This window comes from Staurois parvus, unplaced genomic scaffold, assembly GCF_062004578.1.
Source record: "Staurois parvus isolate SC_StPar_1 unplaced genomic scaffold, SC_StPar_1.0 ptg000242l, whole genome shotgun sequence".
In the NCBI taxonomy this organism is placed as follows: Eukaryota; Metazoa; Chordata; class Amphibia; order Anura; family Ranidae; genus Staurois; species Staurois parvus.
The window spans coordinates 1,103,795-1,125,727 of NW_028318038.1; the positions used below are offsets into that span (position 1 = coordinate 1,103,795).

The window sequence follows — 21,933 nt, forward strand, 5'->3', positions numbered from 1 at the left end:
TCCGGCTTCCGTGTTCCGGTCCCTGTGACGTTGGGACGTGCGGGCGCCGGAATTTGAAATTTTTAAAAAATTTAATTTTTGCTGTTTCAATGCATTTCACATAAAGTTTGTCCCTACTGCTTTGTCCTGTGCCCTGCCTGCATTTTGAATGTTCTTTCTGCCTGGAAACTTAGAAAAGTCCATGGCGTCCAAAAAGCGTCCCTTTACGTCAAAAGCGGTTTTAGAACAGCGATAGTAAATCAGAACCACTTGCAGAATTGAGTGATAATGATTCGTGGGGGAAATTCGTCATCAGACACAGAAAACGATTTTGCGACTTTGCACAGCGATGTGCGAATTTGCCTCTGTATTTCAAATTTCAGTGTTTTTGGTTTGATTATATTATTAAATTAAATTAATTATTATTATATTATTATTTTTTATGATTATTTATTAAATTATAATTTATGATTTCGTGTTTCAAGTTTTATCATATCCGGAATGTTTACTAGACTCTTGTTCGGACAGATTTCAGTGAGTTATTCCTAAAACTTACAGCCTACAATAAAAAACTACATATTTCCATGCAAAAAAATGGTAGCGCTTTCAGCACAAAAAATCGGAAAGAATCATACCGCCGAGGAGGTTAAGGGTTTTATGGGTACAAATGATTTTAGAAAATAACATAGTCTGTAGTCTGTGTAAGTAGTGTTTCCTCATAGTGTATTCCTCAATCTAGTATGTTTTAAATACTTTCTTCAGCATCCAGGCCCAAAGCATTAACTTTGGCTCCAACATTATGCAGCAGTCTGGTATAGAATGAGAGATTCACAGATATTAGGGCTGATTTACTAAACTGGAGAGTGCAAAATCTGGTGCAGCTGTGCATGTTATCCAATTGGCTTCTAATTTCAGCTTGGTCAATTAAGCTTTCAGGAAAAAAAAAAAAAAACCCTGTGAGCAGATTAGATTCTATGGAGAGCTGCACTAGATTGCCTACTCTCCAGTTATAGTAAATCAATCCCACTGTGTTGTCTTGGTTTTATGCACCCACCGGAACTTGATTAGGTACACCTAGCTATTGCCAAGAAAATATCCCCCACACCATTACACCACCAGCCTGAACCATTGATACAAGGCAGGATGGATCCATGCTTTCATGTTGTTTACGCCACATTCCGACCCTACCATCTGAATGTTGCAGCAACCAAACTGTCTATTATCCTCTGACATCAACAAGGCATTTTCATCCACACAACTGCCACTCACTGGATATTTTCTTTTCAGATCATTCTCTGTAAACCCTAGAGATGGTTGTGTGAGAATCCCAGTAGATCAGCAGTTTTTGAAATACTCAGACCAGCCTGTCTGGCACCAACAACCATGCAATGTTCCAAGTCACTTAAATCCCCTTTCTTCCCCATTCTGATACTTGGTTTGAACTTCATCAAGTCATCTTCAGCATGTCTGCATGCCTAAATACATTGAGTTGCTGCCATGTGATTGGCTGATTAGCAATTTGTGTTATCAAGCAATTGAACAGGTATACCTAATAAAGTGGCCAGTGATTAGATAAACATGATGTATATTATCTTATCAAAATATGTTAACATAGAATTATTTTATTTGCAATCTCTGTATTAAAACATTGTACCAGATAGAAACCTTAAGTCTGTAAAGTGCATCTTAACCGAAAATACAAAAACTTGACATACTGCAGCTTACCAGTCCTTAGATATAACGACTGCATTTGTTTTCTTATTGCAAGTCTTTTCTCACTTTATTTTCACCTGGTGATTCTGTAAGTAACACACGTCCAGTCCTAGAATGACAACACTCACTCACCCTTCTGTGCCAGGAGAACAGAAAGAGGAGGCTACAGAACCCTTCCTTCTATTGTTCATTACATTTTTAGGGTGTGTTTCTGCACTCCTCATAGCTAACTAAGAACAATGTTACAGCACAGGAAGTTATCAGCTCACAATATGTTTGGCAAGATTGACAGTTTTTTTCTTTTTATTATCAAACATATATAACAAAACACTTTCAACTGTATATCTAACCACTTCCCATCCGACCCATGTATATAAACGCATTGCAGGAGCGGGTGGCCGTTTATAAACGTCCTCCCCGCTTCCCTGACTGTGCATACTCCCTGCACCACGCGCACTCTGTGTGAGGTCCCGATTATGTGATCACTGATTGGCCAATCAGTGATCACATGAATAGTAGTAAGCAAGATGTCACTTCTGACATCATTGCTTACTACGTGTGAAATCTGTGAATGATCACAGAGGTCACATAGTACAAGGCTATTCACAACAGCCTTGTACCATGTGACAAGCTGTGGCCAATCGCAGCTCACACAGTATTTCTCAATGGCTGCAAGAATGCAGCCAGAGAGAAGGAGAAATGATTGCTTTCACAGCCTTTATGGGTGTAAAAGCAATCGGTGTAAAAAAATAAAAAATCTTCATCACCCCCCACAAGTAGTATAGTGTCACTATGGTGACACTGTACTGCTAGGGTAACAGTATGTTAAAAAAAATAAATACATAATATAAAAAAATAAAAGTTAAAAGTTAAAAAAAAAATTTTTAAATAATTTTTGCTTATAAACTAATTTTTTACTAAATAGATGAATACATTTTGGCTAAGATTTATGAAGAATGATTATTTATTTGTAAAATTTTATAAGAAAAACACTTTTTTTCAAAATGTTTGGACTTTTTAATTTATAGAGCAAAATAATAAAATCCCAGTGGTGAATAAATACCACCAAAATAAAGTTTTCTCTGTCTCAAAAAATGCTAAAAAATTCATATGGGTACAGTGCTGCATGACCGCGAAATTCTCATTTAAAGTGTGATAGTGCTGAAAGCTGAAAATTGGCCTGGATAGGAAGGGGGTGAAAGTGCCACACTCCAAAGACCTGCTGGTAGGTTAATTGGCTCCTGTCTAAATTGTCCCTGGTATGTGTATGTATGAATGTGAGTTAGGGACCTTAGATTGTACACCCCTTGAGGGTTAGGGATTGATGTGAATGTACAATATATATGTAAAGTGCTGCGTAAATTGACAGTGCTATATAAGTACCTGAAATAAATAATAAATAAGTGTCCGGACTTAAAGTTGTTAACAGAACAAAAGGGACCACCTAAGAAAAGTTCTTTTTAGGGTTTAGATATGCTTTAAAAGCAAAGGTAAAAGTTGTTTAGGCAGGAAAAGTATTCATAGGGTCATTGTCAAGTTAACCAAAGCATACTGCCACTGCTAACTTGGGTCTGGGCATTTAGCTATTGTGTTCCTCCTCAAATTGGCTTATATGCAGCAAACAAATACAGTATATTATAACCTGTCATATTTCTATATTTTTTTAAATTTTATATAATTATATATATATATATATATATATATATGATACATTCTTACTGGAAAGTTGTTGGACTAAGGTGGATTTTATCTGGAACCCCATGACTCTCCATCCTGGAAGCTGTGTTCACAGTGTCTCCAAATAAGCAGTATCTGGGCATCTTATCACCAACAACTCCTGCTAATACAGGCCCTGTGTGAATCCCAACTCTGATCTGAAATAAAAAAAAAAGTAAGTTCTCAATGGTTATGCTATAAGTGTAAATTACCAGCACTGTACTTAGCTAGCAAATATGTTTTTATGTCGTTTGCATAGACAAGATGAAAACTTGTTCTTAATAGTTTTTGAAAAATGTCTTCTAAATTATTAATCCTCACAATCTGAATGTACTGCTCATCTATATCTGATCAAAAATGATATAAACATAAAATAGTCAGAAAAGAGGCCTTAGCCTTTAACCATTAGCCACCCGGCCTATAGCCGTTTGGCGGCGGCAAAAATGTATTACCTTTCCGGGTGCACGCCATTTGGCGTCCTCCCGCACATGCGCGTTCGTGCGGTTGCAGAGCCGCACAGCGGCGCGATCTGTCACCGGCCGTGTACCTCGGACACGGCCGATGACAGATCTGAGTACCGGCCCCTGTTGCCGGTACCATGTGACCTGCTGTGACCAATCACAGCAGGTCACATGACAGTTGTATACAATGGATGGCTTCATTCATGCCATCCATTGTATACTAGTGCCTAGCTGTGAATGGTCACAGCAGGTCACATGCACATGTCATGTGATTAGCTGTGGCCAAATCACAGCTAAGCACAAAAAAAAAAAAACCCTCAATGAATCGATGTCATTCAAGTAAATGCTTGCTTATAGCAAAGTAATTCTTTGCTATAAGCAAACTGTGTAAAAAAAAAAAATACTGATCACTTCCCCAAAGTAGTACAATGTTACTATGGTAACATTGTACTACTTTGGTCATAGTAAAATAATTTTTAAAAAATGTAATAAAAATTTAAAAAATAATAAAAAATATATATATATATATATATATATATATACCGTATTTTCCGGCGTATAAGACGACTGGGCGTATAAGACGACCCCCCTATTTTTCCTGTTAAAATATAGGGTTTGGGCTATACTCGCCGTATAAGACTACCCCCCTCTTCCAACCAATCACGGCAAGCAATGTACCAGTATTTTCTGTGCACACTGTGCACACTGCATACAAAGCCTGCTTGGATTGGGTGGGTCAGCTCTCCCTGCCTGCCCAGCCCTGCCTGTCTCCAAGATACCATAAATTGCACAGAACTGCCACAGACATTATAATATTAATAATTAATTACCGTATCTCATAGAAGTTAAGGGGACAAGGTCGGATGCAGCAGTACCATACCTGTACTTCCGAGCTGACGCTTCTGCACGTCTTCGGCAGCAGTAGACGATCGCTGATCACCATTCCTCGCAGAACTGCATGAGACGTCGGATGCAGCCGTTCAGTGCTCGATTGATCGTGACTGAAACTGTGACATGCGCAGAATCACTGTGTATCCCTTCTCTGCATATCACAGTTTCAGTCAAGCTCAATCGAGCACTGCTGCATCCGACGTCTCATGCAGTTCTGCGAGCTATGGTGATCCGCGATCGTCTACTGCTGACGAAGACATGCGCAGTAGCGTCAACCCGGAAGTACGGTAAGGTTTCAGCACAGCACCCGGCGTATAAGACGACCCCCGACTTTGTAGACGATTTCCAGGGGTTAAAATGTCGTCTTATACGCCGGAAAATACGGTATATATATATATATTTTTTTTTCATACTGTCACCAGTCAGTGTCCCTGTTCACTGCCATGCCAGTTATATGATGACGCTGTACTGCACTGGTGACAGTATGTAAAAAAAAAATAGTGAAAATAATTTTTTTAATTTTTTAATTTTCCGAAAAATTATGACAAAAAAAATACAACTTCAAAAAACTCGCCATTCCTCTTATGAAGTACGTCGGACTGTCTACTTTGCAAAAAGGGGTCATTTGGGGATATCTGTACTATTCTGACATTCTTGGACCTCAAGATATTAGATTGGCTGTCAGTACTTCAGGATTGATCAATATTCAGATCTATCCCATAGTTTGTGAACTCTATAACTTTCCTACAAACTAAATAATACATCCTAATTTGGGTTATTTTCACCAAAGACATGTAGCAGAATACATCTCGGCCTAAATTTATGAAGAACAATTATTTATTTGTAAACTTTTATAACAGAAACAAAGAAAAACTTGTTTTTTTTTTTCAAAATTTTTGGTCTTTTTTTGTTAATTTAGCAAAAAATAAAAACCCCAGCGGTGATTAAATACCACCAAAAGAAAGCTCTAGTTGTGTGAAGAAAATGAAAAAATTTTAGTTTGGGTACAATGTTGTATGACTGCGCAATTGTTATTCAAAGTGTGAGAGCGCTGAAACCTGAAAAATGGCCTGGGCAGGAAGGTGTAAAATTGCACGGTATTGAAATGGTTAAGGATTGAAGTATAAGGCCTCCCAGAATGCAAATATCAATCATAGAATATGGGCTGTATTGGCATATGGTCTTTGCAGGTAAAGTACATACAGTACAAAAAGTGTCTTACACAGAAGGGTAGTTTTTTTTGTTTGTTTGTTTTTTGTTTTTTTTTTAAATTGGATAATTTTTATTACAAAGCTTTACCTTGCATACATCATGGACTTTTGTAAGATGGTGAAACCCTGAGTACATTGCAGTTGAGGATTTGGCTGGGCTCACAAGCAGAACATGTTTGTAAATGTCACTATATCAATGAAGATGGAAACTACTTGTTAATGGTTTTTGAAAATTGTCTTCTGAATTATTAATCCTTGCAATCTAAATGTGTTGTATATATGATGTCTAACCAAATATGAGTGCAACATGAAACGTGGTCAGAAAAGTGGATTTACTGTTTAAGAATTAAAGTGGGATTGAACTCAAAAACATAATATATTGCAGTTTACCAATCTTTAGATGTAGTGGCTGCATTAGTTTTCTTTTTTTTAGTTGTTTTCTCTGTTTTCACCTGGTGATCTGGCCAGTAACATACCTCCTGTATTAGACTCTGGATGAAGGAGCACAGGGGACAGCAGCATTGTCAGTCTGGGGGCAGGAGAGTGTTTAATGTACTAGCAGATTTAAATAAACTAATAAATTGAAGCTGCACTACAACTAACACTTTATGAGCAGTTACAGTAAACAGTTTTTTTTTTATCCTTTTGGGATAAAGGTTTTACATAAATAAAAGCTGATCATCGTAAGCATCCCTCTCAGTGGTAATGGTTTGTCTCAACCCTGTAATTGATACTTCTGCAGGACAGCTTGTTCTGTTGAAAAACAACAGATTTACTGGCCAGATTACCAGGTGAAAAATTAAGGAAAGAAAGCCTAAAACAGAAAACAAATGCAGCCATCACATCTAAGAATTGGTAAGCTGCAATATAATATGTTTGCTGTTGGGTTTAACCAGTTAGGGACTGCAGCAGAGAGGCCCTACTGCCCCGGATCATGTACATGTACGTGATCCGCCGCTCCGACTGTGCTGTCATTCACCACAGCACAAGCTGATCAGCCGGTCCCAGCCATTGATATATGGCCAGGATCTGCTGATCGGCCAAGCGAATGAAGAAGAGAGCCCTGTGTTGGCAAACAACACAGGGCTGTCTACTGAGTGCAGAGATGTGGCTGGTTTTTTTTTCCTCCCTGCAAAGCAGGGGGTAAAATCAATCACATTGCTTACTAAAAGCAGCACACTTTACAATTGTTAGACACACAGTTAACAATTTATTGCCCCTAGATGTTAACCCCTTCCCAGCCAATGTCATTAATACACTGACGGTGTATAATATTAGCACTGATCACTGTATTAGTGTCACTGGAGATGCCAGTGGTAGTTAGTTCCCACAAAGTGTCAGTTGATGTCAGATTGCCTGCCGCACTATCACAGCCCCACTATAAATCGCTGATCACAGTTAAAGACAAAAAAACAACCTGGGCACAGAGGTAGGTCATATATCCTCTCCTCTCAATGTTGAGTATTCAATCCCTCCGCACAGGTTCCTTTTTAAAGGTGAGATAGATTGGTAGAATGGAGAATTAGGTATTTAAGGGCACATAATCTGTTCACAGTCAATAAAATGGGGCACTTTCACTCCATATACAATGCCCATTTAAGGCCTGAAGGGACGTAGGAGGGAGGAGTGGGAGAGTAGGAAGAATATTTAGATTTATACAAGATTCAACTCTTTTTTTTTTTTTTTTTTTTTTTCTCTTCTTCTTAAAGGTGAGATAGATGGGTAGAAGGAAGAACTAGTTAATAAAGGGCATATAATCTGTCACAGTTAATAAGATTTTCCACTTCCACTGAATATGCAATGCCCATTTTGGGCCTGAAGGGAGGTAAGAGGGAGGGTAGGGAGAATATTTAGATTTATACTCAATTCACCTTTTTTCCCCTCTCACAATATTATCAATATCATTGTCACATTGAGATGGCCTGTAAATTCACAACATAAGTAATAGGTGGAGGTTGGGAAAACAGTGGGAGGAAGGAAAAGGGGAGTGTAAGAGAGGATATGGGGAGTAGGTGGTAGGGCCAGATAATTTTTAATATGTCATGCATTCCAATTTAGAGGACCTCCACCCTTCCTACTGTCCCCCTTTTTTTATTGTAAGGGGAACAAGGCGGGAGATTATGAAAATAGAACAGGGACTTGGGACATACACTTCTCTACAGTATGTTTGGTTGTTTTTGTTTTTTTTCTCTTTGTATGGGAGGTACGAGTTTTTAATGTTTGTAGAAATCTGTTTTTTGTATATCTGTTAGTCGCTGATCAACACCATTACTTCCGGAGCTTAAGTGGTTAATGTCACTTTAAGGATTTTTCATAAATGTATAACTAACTTGTTAAATAGATAGGTTAGAATTCAATAGCATGTAAGGCAATTTTCTGGGTCTGCTATCAGAGGGAATACAAATGCCAAAAATGTCAGTCACCTGGATAGGATCTCCAGTTATTGGACTGATAACTTCTCTAGCTGCAATTCTCATGCCAAGGGCAAAATTTGCAACTCTCTCCACATGAGTTTCCACAGGTACCGGAACACCTCCCACTACCATATACGCATCCCCTATGGTTTCTACCTGTAAAAGAAACATATTAGTGGAGTTTCTTTTTTTTAATAGATGTACATTTTACTGCAGAGTTTTCCATATCTACATTATTTGTGATAACTCATAACACACCAGAAAGACATCTTTAGTTTAACATTACCAATTAATTTTTAAAGTAATATTGTGTATTATTTGTCATAATATTTTTACATATATATTTAAAAGGAGTCCAATGCTTCTGTATTTGGTGCACACTTTCATGGTCCTCTTGTCCTCCCATAATGCAGTGCTCAGTGCCTGAGTGGCCAGTTGGAGTTCATATGTGGACTGGGGGGCTTACAAATTCCAATTGTAGGACATGGTCCATATTGGCATAGGATCTTTGCAAGGACTATAATAATGATGTGGGTATCAGAGATGTGCAGATACTAAAGGGTGACTTTTACATGGAAGGGTAGGTTCCTTTTTTTTTATTTTAAATGGTTCATTTAAATTCTGAAGCTTTACCTTGTATACATCATGGACATTAGTAAGACGGTCAAACCGTGAGTACATTGCATTGAGCATGTTGACGATTTGGATGGGCTCACAAGCAGAACATATGTTTGTAAATGTCACGACATCACTGAAGAGTATTGTGCAAGTCGAAAATTCTCCTGCATGGGACAAATGATCAGTTAGTATACATCAAGACATGTAGCTATAGAGGGGTGCTAAGGGAGAAACTGGTCATGTGCTCTTAAGGTGAATGGACAACTGATTTAGAAAATAAATCAGTGTTTCTTTTTTCTATTCTGTTAGAGTCTCTAGTAAGCCTGTGAGGTTTAAAAAAAAGTTGAAAATATAACCAATATTTTTCCAAACATAGTTTATAGACTACATGATAAAGTCAAAGTGGTTTTTGGAAAAAAAAATATGCATACTTGATAGAATAGAGTGCTGGTATTTTGTCCCACCTTAAAGTGATTGTAAACCTTTAAATATACCCATAGTACGCCGCTTGTTATGGGGGAACTCATGTGTGCTCTCCTCCGAGTCCTGCTCTGTGTCCATAAACTTCCCCCCCCCGGTCACTCCCTCCCCACTGGCTGTGATTGAAAGCAGTGGGGGGCAATGGCTCCCATTGCTGTATCTGAGTCAATGAGGAGGGAGAGCCTCTGCTGTCATTCACTTCGCTAGACTGGGATCAAGCTCTGGTGAGTATAAGCAGGGGCAGGGAGGGGAGAGAGGAGCAGCATATTGAATGTTTTTTTTTTACCTTAATGCAGAGAATTAATTAAGGTAAAAAGAACTTCAGGCTTCAGAACCACTTTAAACTGAATAGGTTGTTTTACAAGGTGAGAGTTTACATACACTTTAAGTCTCTAGGTCAGTCTTTCTCAACATTTTTATCCCAGTAGAACTCTTGAAATAATTTTCACATCACAGGGAACCCCTGCTAAGATTAGTCCATTGGGGGTCTTTAGGAAACTGCCCCTTACATTAGTGGTCAGTGGGAAAAATGCCTTCCTTACAGTTGTGGTTAGAATGCCACCCTTACAGACAGCTTACAAAATCAGTGTTGTCATGCAACTGGATCTGGACCTGGATCTATGAAAGCACTATCAGATGGGAGGTCACTTAGCCACAGCTCAAGGAACTTCTAGCAACCTCTGGAGGAACTGTAGGGTTCCATGAAACCCTGGTTGAAATGATTACTCTAGGTCTTCTTCCTTAGCTGAGTAATAGAGGAAATGAAGAGCAGGCAGATAAGCACTTTGGTGATCCAACTACTCTAGACCATGGATTTTCAACCCTACACATTTTGTGGAATATCTCTAATACAAGGATTAAAGTGAGTACAGTAATACCTTTGTTTACGAATTTAATTCGTTCTGCAAAACCTTTTGTATAGCGAAAAATTCAGAAACTGAAACACCGTTTCCCATAGGAATGCATTGCAAACCAATTAATTCGTTCCGGAGGTCAGAAAAAAGTAAACGCTACTAAAATACTGCATGAGTTATTTTATTAAGTCATGCAGTATTTTAGTAGTGAAAACCATGTGTTAATGTTTCAGCGTGGGATTCCCCCTCCCATCTATACCAAGCCCTTCGGGTCTGGTATGGATTTGGAGGGGAACTCCCTCGCCAAAATTTTTTAAAATATGGTGTGGGGGTCCTCCCCAAAATCCTTACCAGACCCTTATCCGAGCATGCAGCCAGTCAGGTCAGGAAAAGGGGGGTGAACGCCCCCTCGAAACATACCAGGCCACATGCCCTCGACATGGGGGGGTGCTTTGGGGAAGGGGGCTCTCCCCCCAAGCACCTTGTCCCCATATTGATGGGGACAAGGGCCTCTTTCCCACAACCCTGGCCGGTGGTTTTGGGGGTCTGTGGGTAGGGGGCTTATTGGAATCTGGAAGCCCCCTTTAACAAGGAGGCCCCCAGATCCTGCCCCCCCCATGTGAATGACTATGGGGTACATGGTACCGCTACTCAGTCACAAAAAACAAGTGTAGTGTGAAAAAAGACAGGACACGGTCTTTGACAAGTCCTTTATTAAAAGAAAAAACGAAAAGAATGTCCCCCCCAGTAGATCCAACGGCAATCACGATGCCCGCCGCCGACCCGAAAAAAGAAAAAAAAAAAGGTTACGTTCCCGACGATGGCTGCCTGCCCTCTGCCTGCCACAAAGCACCCCCCCCATGTTAAGGGCATGTAGCCTGGTATGGTTCGGGGGGGGACACTCACTTGTCTCCCCCCCTTTCCTGACCTGCCGGGCTGCTCGGATAAGGGTCTGGTATGGATTTTGGGGGGACCCCCATGCCATTTTTTTTTATTTCGGCATGGAAGTTCCCCACAAAATCCATACCGGACCCGAAGGGCTTGGTATGGATGGGAGGGGTGACCCCCATGTCATTTTTTATTTATTATGGTGCTGGTTTTAAAGCTCAGAAATTCAGCTGTCACTTTCCCCCAGCTAAAAGAGATAAAGTTTTTTCTTTTAGTTTATTTCCCCGAGTTAAGAAACTAATAGGGAAACATTGTTTCTTTTAACAGAAACAAAGTTTCCTGTAACTCCAAGAAAAGTGACAGCTAATACTGTGAGCTGTAGTGAAGAAAAAAAAGCCAGCAATTGCATTTAAAAATCAGCACCGACATACACTTCGTATTGTGAAAAAAAATGTGTAAAAAACTCGTAAACCGAAGCATTATTTTCAATGGATTTTCATTCGTAAACCAAAACTTACGTTAACTGAGGCATTCGTAAACCGAGGTACCACTGTACTTCCAAAACGCATATAGGTGCAATAATGTCTTAGGGTCCCCTTCTCACCTATACAAATTAGGTAGCACCCATTATGAAATGTGCATATCACATGTATGTACTGTATTTGTGTGATATAAATGCATGGTAATGTGCATTTATGTTATTGGGTAAAGCAAAGTCATGGAGCAACTTACAAAAAAATTTTTTATAGCTCACATGCACTAAAAATATACATTTATACATGATACATATAGATTTGTGCATTTGCCAAATAAATGGGCTTGGTTAACAGGCCCATGCATTGGCACACAGAAATGTTACAAGTCCTAGTTTTATTGAAATAATCTGAGCTGCAGCTTACACATGTGAACTGGTCACATGAAAATAAAGGGGATATCTACTTGTGTTTTCAACTCATGTGTTTTACTGAAGGAAAACAGGCGAGTGTAAACGGGGCATAAGAAAGGGTTTCAGAACTTATGATCTGGAGAGACAGGACTGACTATTGTCAGTGGCGAAATCACTTTTAACTTCATTAAATGTTAGCATTCTAATAATAAAAAGGACAAAACAGGACAAAGATAAATTATTGAAGGAAATACCTGCTTGGACTTTCTTGCCTTCCTTTAGCTGAATGGCCACATGAGGGGGAAGCATGGCATAAAGTAAAGTCTCTGTCTTCTTCTTCTCGATCTCCAGGTTTTTAGACAGGATACGTAACTCTTCCTTCTTCCTTTCCAGCTGGTTGGACAGTTCTATCTCAGCCAGTCTCTGGTGATTCAGTAGAATCAAGTCTCTGGTTACATCATGTTTTGCTATATCAGATATGTGCATTTTTCTCTCTTCTAGTTCCTGTAGGCTCCGTAGCTTTGGAGAACACATGTAGATCATACATTGTATGGATTCCATCCAAATCATGTACCCTTGTAAGAATGGAAATGGAAAGATTTAGAACAGTTTAATGGTCAATGAACATCTAATTGGTGATGGTAAACTGAAGTTGGAGCCAATTTTATAAAACATTTTAGTCTGAATATATATAACAATCTTGTAAAGTGTATCATTATGTTTTTATAGTAGCAGTTCCACCACATAACATGTGGAGGATTGTAATATCAGTTATATAGCATGACTTCTTTGAAAGTATTCTATGTTGAAATTTAAAAATGGTAAATTACCAAATCCCCAAACTGATATCATCTGTGAAAAAAGAAAAGGCTAGTTCATTTAGTTCCTTACAGAAACATTGTTTTGAGCGTTCAGTTTGGGGAAGAATTGGGACACTTACAGGCAGCTTAAAGGTGGTCTTAGAAGGGAAAATTAAGCATAATGGCACACCGCCTGCAGTGAAAGTCACACCCGCACTGGGAACCGCACTTTAGTGCGTTCCTAGTGCAGGCTGCAATTTCTGGAAAGGTGCAGGGACCTTTTCCCTGCGTTTTGCGTATCACAGCAGCCCATTCAAATTAATTTTCAAATGAATGAACTAGTGTGAACCAAGGCTAATGCAGAGCTGCACCAGATTTTGCACTGTCCAGTTTTAGTAAATCAACTACATGGAGTTTTGCAGTGGGATGAGGAAATAAGAGCAATTGTTCAGTGCTGACTTCTGGTGCATAAAATAGAGCCCTCTCTCAAAGTGATATTTTAAAAATGTGCTGCAATTTATGTCCGGAAACTTATGTCATGGGGTCATTCAAAGTAATCATTTTTGCAAAGTAGGCACGCTTATGTCAGTACAGGCTGGTTCTGTGAAGCAGGAATCATAGAAATACACAGTACAAAAAATGTAAATAATGCAGCCCTATTACCCAAGTTAATCGCAGAAAGAAGACAATAGTCATCCAGTTCTACAGAAACTGAAGAAATAGGGACATCTGTGTCCAGTCAGCAGACCTAAATTTAGTAGAAGGTTGTTGCGTAGATGGATTTTATTTTCTACCAACAGTATCAGAGTATAGTTTACAGATCATTATGCTTGCAAAAGACAAGTGTATATACCATATTCCTCTCAAGGGGATGGGGAAATATCTTGCAATAGGATTGCTTACTGAAAAATGGCTACCATCAACTCTGGCCAACTCGAAAAATCATAAATTACATTTAAATACAGTATATACTATATATTTGTTTATTGTAATTTGTGTAAGAAGCAGTGGTGTCTGACTAAAGTATTACAAATACAAGACAACTCTGTACACAGATAAGTGCACAATACTACATACCTCTGAGTTTCAACATTGGTTGCTTCTTCCAGGATTCTGGCATCATTTCCCGCTTTGTTCTCAACACAAATTGACTGTTGGTAAAAGTCTGAATGTTGGCAATGGTAAATGTGACTTGTGGATGCACAATTGTGAAATATTCATCTAGCCTGATGTCCATTATCTGTACTCCAGGGACGTATTTCTGTATGTTCACTCCAGCCTGTTTTACCCTTAGCTGTACAATGAAAAGATAACACAACCTATATATTGTTTCATTAAAGAAAAAGGACTCAAACCCAAAAAGGGATCAAGTCTCATTTGCAGATCTTCATACTGACTTGAAGGATTATATAAGTGCATTAAGCACTTGTAGGCCAGGGCTTAGGGATGATGGCTTAGACATATAGCACCAAACCACAACATTTTCTAATTGAGTTTTTTTCTTGATACTTGTCATTTTCTGTCTGCCACTGTACATTCTTGGGTAAATCTAGTCCTTATCAGAGGTAAAGGGCTCTTGGAAGGCATCACAGAAATAAAGCTGGTCATTTGAACGATCGTACAGAAATTCTGAAAAACCATTTGTTAGGACATTCTTTGTCCATGTGTGGGGCTGATTTACTAAAGGCAAATAGGCTGTTCACTTTGCAATAAAGTTGCACTTTAATCGGGAATTTTCCACAGAGCTTAGTGAATGTGGTAAAATGTCACTTTAAAAAATATACCCAATCATCTGGGAAAAAAAAACAACATTTTTGCTTGAACATGATTAGATGAAAGTCAAAAGAGCTTCACCTCATTTACTAAGCTTTGGGGAAGTCTCCCTGCTGTCAGAATACAACAGCTCAGCAGATGAATAAGGGAATTGGGTCATTTTTTTTGTACAACCTGCTGGGTGAATGAAAAAACTTAGGCTGCCTTAGCCTGTTATATTTTGGATTTGTGATTGGTGGCAGGTAAATCAAGTAAATTTTTCTATTAAACAAAAATGTACTGGATGGTATTTTCTTTTTATAACCAACAAGTCCTTATTTTGTGAATTTGTGTTTAAGTAACAGATAAAACCTACAAAAACAATTTTGCAAGAAAGTATTTTGCTTATCCATACCATCGCACTTAGAGGGGGTTGTTGGGAATGTTTGATGTGCACTTCCCAACTTATATATTTATAGAGAAGCATAACTGTCAATCTGAAGTGAGTCATGTGTGTATTGAATCTAAAGGGACCACTGAGGAATTACTTTCCAAAAGTGTGCTTGTAAGTTTTTCATTTATTAAAAAAATGTCCATGCACTGTTTAACTCATGTAAATTATACATATTGCTTCTTGCATGTTTTAGAAGTGGTTTGTTTGGCTAGGATATGAGATATTTCAACCAGTGTCAGTACGTTTTAGCTGACTTAAACTGTTAACGAACAGGAGACAATTATAACTAGTGATGCTACATAATTATATGTCTTGATTATTGGGAGATTAGATAATTTAAAACCTTTACCTCTTTCAGACTTGGCAATCACTGCATATTCTAAATCTAGTAAACAAATAGCTGCCTATGCTCCAGCCTATACTGGCTCAGATAGCACATGGTTGGCTCAGATTAGCTCACAGCACAATGCTTTCCTAGTTACTTTAAAAATTAAAAATATTTTTACTTTTACCTCTTTATCAAATACAATATGGAAAGGAAATTCATTACAAAATGCCTTTTCATCCATCCACAATCTGTCTGGGTATACTGGTTGGAAAGATTTTAACAAACTTCCTGAAGAAAAGTAAGCAAAGTGAAAACAATTCATAATAACTGATTTTTACTGTAAAAAAAGTCTGCATTTTTTTTTTAATTAGATATTTTATTTAATGTAATCAGTTTAATGCTCTTCTTTAGTGCCTACATTGTGTTTGCACCTTACAATTAAATATAAGTCTTTAGTCTGCCTTGACTGAGAAAAATACACTTGCTATGTAACTTATCATGTTATTAATTTGATCTCAGCTGTTATACAATATTTACTTTAAGCTGCCTCTAGATATAGACACAAGGGGGCAATTGTTCATGCATGGACAATCTGACTATTCTTGGGTTAATTTGTCTGCAGAGTGCTAAACCTGTAATGTTGACTTTGCTGACCTCACAGTCTTAATTCATCAGAGCATCCAAGGAACCAGGGTCAGCAAGGTGTTGCAAATTTCTTGAGAAAAACAAAAGCAAACAATGCAAATTTAAAATGTATCTAATAACTTTCCCCAAGAAGGATCAGCCCCCCCCCCCCCCACACACACACACACACACAAACTTGCCTTCAAAATTTACAAAAAATGCCTTCAAATAAAAATTGTATACTTATGTTTTGAAGCCTAGACACTAACATGATCACTTCTGAAAGAGAGGATCAGCTAATCTAAACTTTGAGCTTCACTTTCAGTAGAGATTACATGTACCTTAAGACTGCCATACTTCTAAAGATTTTTAAAGCTTTGGAGGTATTCCCTATGTAACATCAGTGTTAAGTTCATAGGTAATATTAATAGATGTGAGCTGGGTGCAATAGGAGATCATTCAAACTGCAGGTCACTCACCTCTTCCGAAGATGACCACATTTCTTATGATATCCCAGTGGGACTTCTTTACTGGACAGCAAGAGGATCTCTTATGTACATCCCTGCTTATTTCCATATCAATATTATCCTGTAAAAAAAAGAATAGGCAGCTGTGTATTATTATGAAACATTGTCTAATGTAAAAAATAAGAAATACAGTAATTTCCTATAAACTCATGTTCTGTAAAGTTCTACTGACACAATTCTTATGTAACTGCCAGGTTAAAAATACTAAAGTACAAAAATGGCCAGCACACCAAAATGTAATGATCTCAAACTTTACTGAAGTATTAGTTGTAGTAACAGGATATTTAGCACATCAAAACCAACATTTCTGAGACATGGTGGCCTCCTTTCGCAAGGTGACATATCAGTAAAGTTTTGAAGTCTTTGCCCATTGGTGTGCTTCCCTTTTTTGTACCTTGGATTTTGTGATATTACCATTGACCATGCACCCCCCCCCCCCAAATAAGTGTCTAAAAAAGGTACTTTACAGGATGTATTTTTGTTCAGGTTATAAAAACTGCCAGCTTCCTTAATATGGCCCTTGGCATCAATGTAATACGAATTTACGATGGTCATGATGTACAACACAGAATGGATAGCTATCTAGACATGGAAGGGTTCAAGGCAACAATGAGTATTTATGTGCCTCACGAGGATTCAATAATAATTGAGTACTATCCGTGATATTATTTTATTTGCACTAACATATAGCTTTTAAGGACAAGCGTTTGGGGTGTACCTCCTTCTACAAGGTCCAAGCAGCACTGATGTACAAAGTTTTAGCAGAATGGTAAAACAAGACAATCTCTGAGGGAAAAACAAACAAATGTACACAGCAATGGTAATTAAACTAGCACAGTTAGTGAACTAGCTATAGACGGGGGGGGGGGGGGGGGCCGTAACAGAGGGGGTCGTAAAACTGTTGGATAATAATTTAGAAAACCCAGGTCTAGATTTAGGTAATTATCTTTTGTGTCAAATAGAACTATCATTTTTAGTTCAGTTCCTTTCCTGAATAGTTTTGAAATTCCCTATAAGAACCAAGACATTGAGGTCTTCCATAGTGTGGTCTGGTTGTGAGAAACGATATCCGATAGGTGTGCAGAAACATTCTTCCTTATGTTCCTTGTTCATTCTTGTTTGTAACTTCTGTTCTGTTTCACAAACATAAGATCGTTTGCTACATTGGATGAGGTACACAACAGTACTGGAGGTGCAGCTGTATGATCCGGTGATATTGAAGGTCCTTTTTGAGTATGTGCCACTTTTTTATAGATTGACTTGGTTGCACAGTTTTAATCTTTTTTTATCTCAGGGTTTCCATTACATGGAACTTCATGATCGGAATTAGGTTTTCCTGTTGATTAGTTTGTCTGAGGTTGCGTGGTTGTCTGAAAGCCAGTATTGGGGGTTACTGGAATATTTCTTTTAGAGTTTCATCCTCTCTTATGATGGATAAAAATTTGATTGTCTTTCTTATCCCTTCTAGTGCTGGATTATATGTGGTTACTACAGGTACACAATTATTTGTTTTTTCTCTTTGTAATGGAGTAGATTTTCTCTTTGGGTTTTCAAGCTTGTGATTATGCTGTGCTGGTGCTGATGGTTTTGTCCCTGTAGCCTTTCTTATGGAAGGTGTCTGCTAGTGTTCTAAGATGTTTATCTCTGTCTTCTGGGTCTGAGCATATTCGGTGGTATCTGATGGCCTGTCTGTGTATGATGACCTTGAAGAAGTGGGTACGCCTTGAAAGCTTGTCCTGAAAAATTGTATGTTAATGCAAATGAAAAAAGTATCACGGACACTACTCAGTTGTTTCTGTCGCAAGTGCGCTAATACAGCTACAATCACCTCAAGGAGGATTCAATAACAAACACTGACATTTTCTAATGTTTGCCTAGAATTCCCTAAGGTAAAAAGGGAGTATCATATCTACAAATTAACCAAAAAGACTACAGCAGGTTGCTGTGCTCTTATAATGAGCAAGAAAGAGCAAATATCTCACCTTCCTTACCCATTGCCATGAATGAGACATCTACCTACCTGTGTCCATGGTTACTGTAGGTATTAGATGGCAGGTCTGGGTTTTCAACTTCAGAGCTAGCCTACTCTCCTAAGAGTGGTCTTTCAATTTTTTAAACAGCAAAATGATCTCTTATATTATTATTGATTACCAACTTATTCGCTATAATCAATGAGCACAACTTGGTCCCTAGCTATGGCATTTAGGTAAACCTGTGCTAAATTCATAAAATTAAAAGCATGAGCTGTTGCCTGAGTCTGACAGCTAATACCTTTTTTAGATTAATGGTCCTTATAGTGCTGCCCATTTCAAAATCTCTATTTACATAACAATTTGCACAAAATGCCATCCCCCACTTTGCAGTGCCAAGGCTTCACTCATTGTATTATGAGATGAGTCCAAGGGACAAGGATGGTCTACACCAGTATTTCTCAACATTTTTTTCAGTCAAGGCAACCTTAAAAATTCTGCACCCCATTGTGGCACCCCATTTTAAAATATAAAAAAACTAAACTAAAAGTTTTACATGACACAGCAACAACTGCACACACAGGATACTGTTCTCCCTCAATTTATTTCCTTCTTTCAGCTAATATGATCCCAGTGCTGATGGAGAGGGGCAAACAACAATGCTTTGCAGGTGCCCAATGTCTTCCTTATCAACCAATGACAACATTGGTTGTTAGGACGCTGGCAGCTAGAAGGATGTAACGGGGCACAATTAAAGCCTGTAGCTTTGAGTAACTAAAAGGCAGGCTTGATCCACCCGCTGGCTTGTATTCAATTTTTAGGCTATTTTAAGGCATTTTTTGCCAAAGCACCCCTGGAGACACCTGAAAGCACCCTGGTTGAAAAAGGCTGGTCTACACTACTACAAAATGGAAACAGTGCAGGGGGCTGCAGATAGCACTGGAGGGTCTTGTTGAAGAAAAATTGACATGCTGTAAGCTGCCAGAATTACATCATAGCTTGTGTGATCTAAGCTTACCATAGGTTTACATTAATATTGGTCTTAGTCCCTGGTCATACTGGTGCGAATTGTCATTCTGTTTCAAATCGCATGACAAGTTGCACCCTATTGTCCGCAATGGAAGCAGTCAAATAGTTGGAGTCACACCGATTTTTAAAGTAGTTCATGTACTACATTTTGGAAGTTCAGATGCGACTTTCTCAGACGTCTGTGCATGAAGCCACACAGATGACTTTTAAGTGGCACCTGAAGTCACATTGCATGATTTCCAAGTCAGATTCGGTGTGAATGAAGTCTTACTGTCAAATAATGGAACCCTGTATCCACAATAGACACGCTTAAGTGATACTAAACCCAGGACCCTGCATTCACTATATCTGGTCTCCCACAGTACACACAGCATGGAAATGCAATTATTTTAGTAAATATAAACTGCAAAATACCTTTTCTCATCAGCAGTTAGAGCAGTCTTGTGACCAGCAAAGCACTGGTTAAAACTTGTAGGAGGAGTTTTCTTTCTGTTCTAGGAAGATTTGAAACCTCTGTCTGGACAGTGCTGATTGGCCCTGTGCTGATCACATGCACCCTCCCAAGAAAAAAAAAAAAAAACCTCTAGCAATACACACCAAACTGAGCATGTGCATGTTCAACCGCAGGTTCAGTCTCTATCATGGTCATTTGAAGAAAGGATCAAACAGCCTTTTTACACAGTGCAGAGGATTAACCCCTTAGGTTCCACAGTGAGTATAACAAGCATGCTTTGCTGCATATACAGACTGATTTTACTGTTGTGGGTTTTGTAACAATTTAAAAAACTGTTAGTCAGTTGTTAAGGCTCTTTATACATCTGTGATAATAAATGCTACCTGATCTTGAGGAAAGCAGTTTTTTGCTTCTATTTTTTGCCTTGGCTTTATTGTTTTCTTCTGAACTTCTGTATTCTGCAGAACTTCAAATATAACATGTTCACGCTTCCCAGTGCGATCCTTCTCCTCCGTCTGATAGATAATGTTCATGGTTATTTCGCTGTTAAAGAAATCTTTTGCCACAGATTCGATTATTCCTGTGAGAGCAGGTAAAATAATCAGGGCTTCTAAAGGGTGAGGAGATTAAAAATTCAACAGAAATGACATAAAAACAATGCAGTCGGATGGGCATTGTACTATCAGCCAAATTTGCATAGTTTTACGTCCACTTTTCTAACAAAGCACTTTTCAGGGGGTCTTAACATGCTGTCTAATAGGAACCAGATAAAAAGTGGAGTTCCACTCACTCTTTAAAAATATAAAAGGCAGCAGCTACAAAAACTGTAGCTGCTGACTTTTAAAAAAGAGCCACTTACCTGTCCCACGATCCCGCGTTGCCCACGCCGTCCTGTATTCCAGGCGCCGGCATCTGCAGTGTGGGCACCCGGCTGTGACAGCTTGCGGCTTCACAGCCGGGTGCCCACTGCGCATGCGCGAGTAGCGCTGCGCTTCCTGAATGGCCCCATCGTCTTCTGGGACCTGTCACGTGTCCCACAAGACTTCGGGGAGGGAGGGTAGGAGGACAACTTCTGTTTCTGATCCCCTAGGTGATTGCAGCGGAAGTGGGAGCGGATACCTGTCAAATTCGGTACCCGTTACCCCCCTGCTCCCCAAAGGTGGCAATCCTTAATGGGGAGCGGGGGACCAATCTTTAAAGCGGAACTTCCCCTTTTGGGTGGAACTCAGAATCCAAATTTAATTCAAAGTTTGTCATTATACTAACGTTTCTTCGATTTTCTAATCATTAGCGGGGTCAAATCAAACAATAATTTTCGATTGTAGTGATTACAAAATTTGAAGAAGCAGGATTAAAATTTTTTCTTGAATGAACAAATTTCTAATAGTGTATGTGGTTCTTGCCCAAGAAAGTGCATTCATTCCAAACTCAAATTTTAAAAATAAATTTTGAAATACTTCCGAAAGACATTCATCAAGACATCAGATGTACTGAGAATTTTCACATAAATGTACGCATTTTTGGACAAATGTCGATTCAAAAATCTAATAGTGTATTGCCAGCATTAGACCCAGTACTCTCAGTAATCAGCACTCATTAACAGAACTGGTGTTGCATTCCCCCTTTCTTCTTTTTCCTGTAAAAGGACTCCCTTTTGATCAAGGGTGTGACTGTTAGAGTGCTAGAATACGAATGTGTGAATGCAGGAGGTGGATTTACACCTAACCTGAAGCTGATACCACCTAAAGAAAAAAAAAAAACTATTGTATGGATAATGTTTATGCTCTAGACTTTCTCTTAAATATATCAGAGGGCCACGTGCAGATGGTCCACTAACCATATTATGCTTAGATTGACAGACATGCATCTCTTCTAGCATATGTT

At 38.7% G+C, this 21,933-nt stretch overlaps 1 protein-coding gene across 1 annotated transcript in view; it reads right to left on the minus strand.

The window, feature by feature from the left end:
• LOC149459948 (putative guanylate cyclase soluble subunit beta-2) overlaps nucleotides 1-21,933 on the minus strand; it is a 30,524-nt gene that overhangs the window by 5,909 nt on the left and 2,682 nt on the right. The window contains exons 3-10 of the mRNA XM_089680353.1: nucleotides 20,433-20,629; nucleotides 16,549-16,657; nucleotides 15,630-15,733; nucleotides 13,989-14,205; nucleotides 12,366-12,686; nucleotides 9,019-9,167; nucleotides 8,395-8,541; nucleotides 3,412-3,566 (exon numbers count right to left, since the gene is read on the minus strand). Coding sequence (XP_089536479.1) covers nucleotides 3,412-3,566; nucleotides 8,395-8,541; nucleotides 9,019-9,167; nucleotides 12,366-12,686; nucleotides 13,989-14,205; nucleotides 15,630-15,733; nucleotides 16,549-16,657; nucleotides 20,433-20,629 — 1,399 coding nt within the window. The remainder of the gene's footprint in view (nucleotides 1-3,411; nucleotides 3,567-8,394; nucleotides 8,542-9,018; nucleotides 9,168-12,365; nucleotides 12,687-13,988; nucleotides 14,206-15,629; nucleotides 15,734-16,548; nucleotides 16,658-20,432; nucleotides 20,630-21,933) is intronic.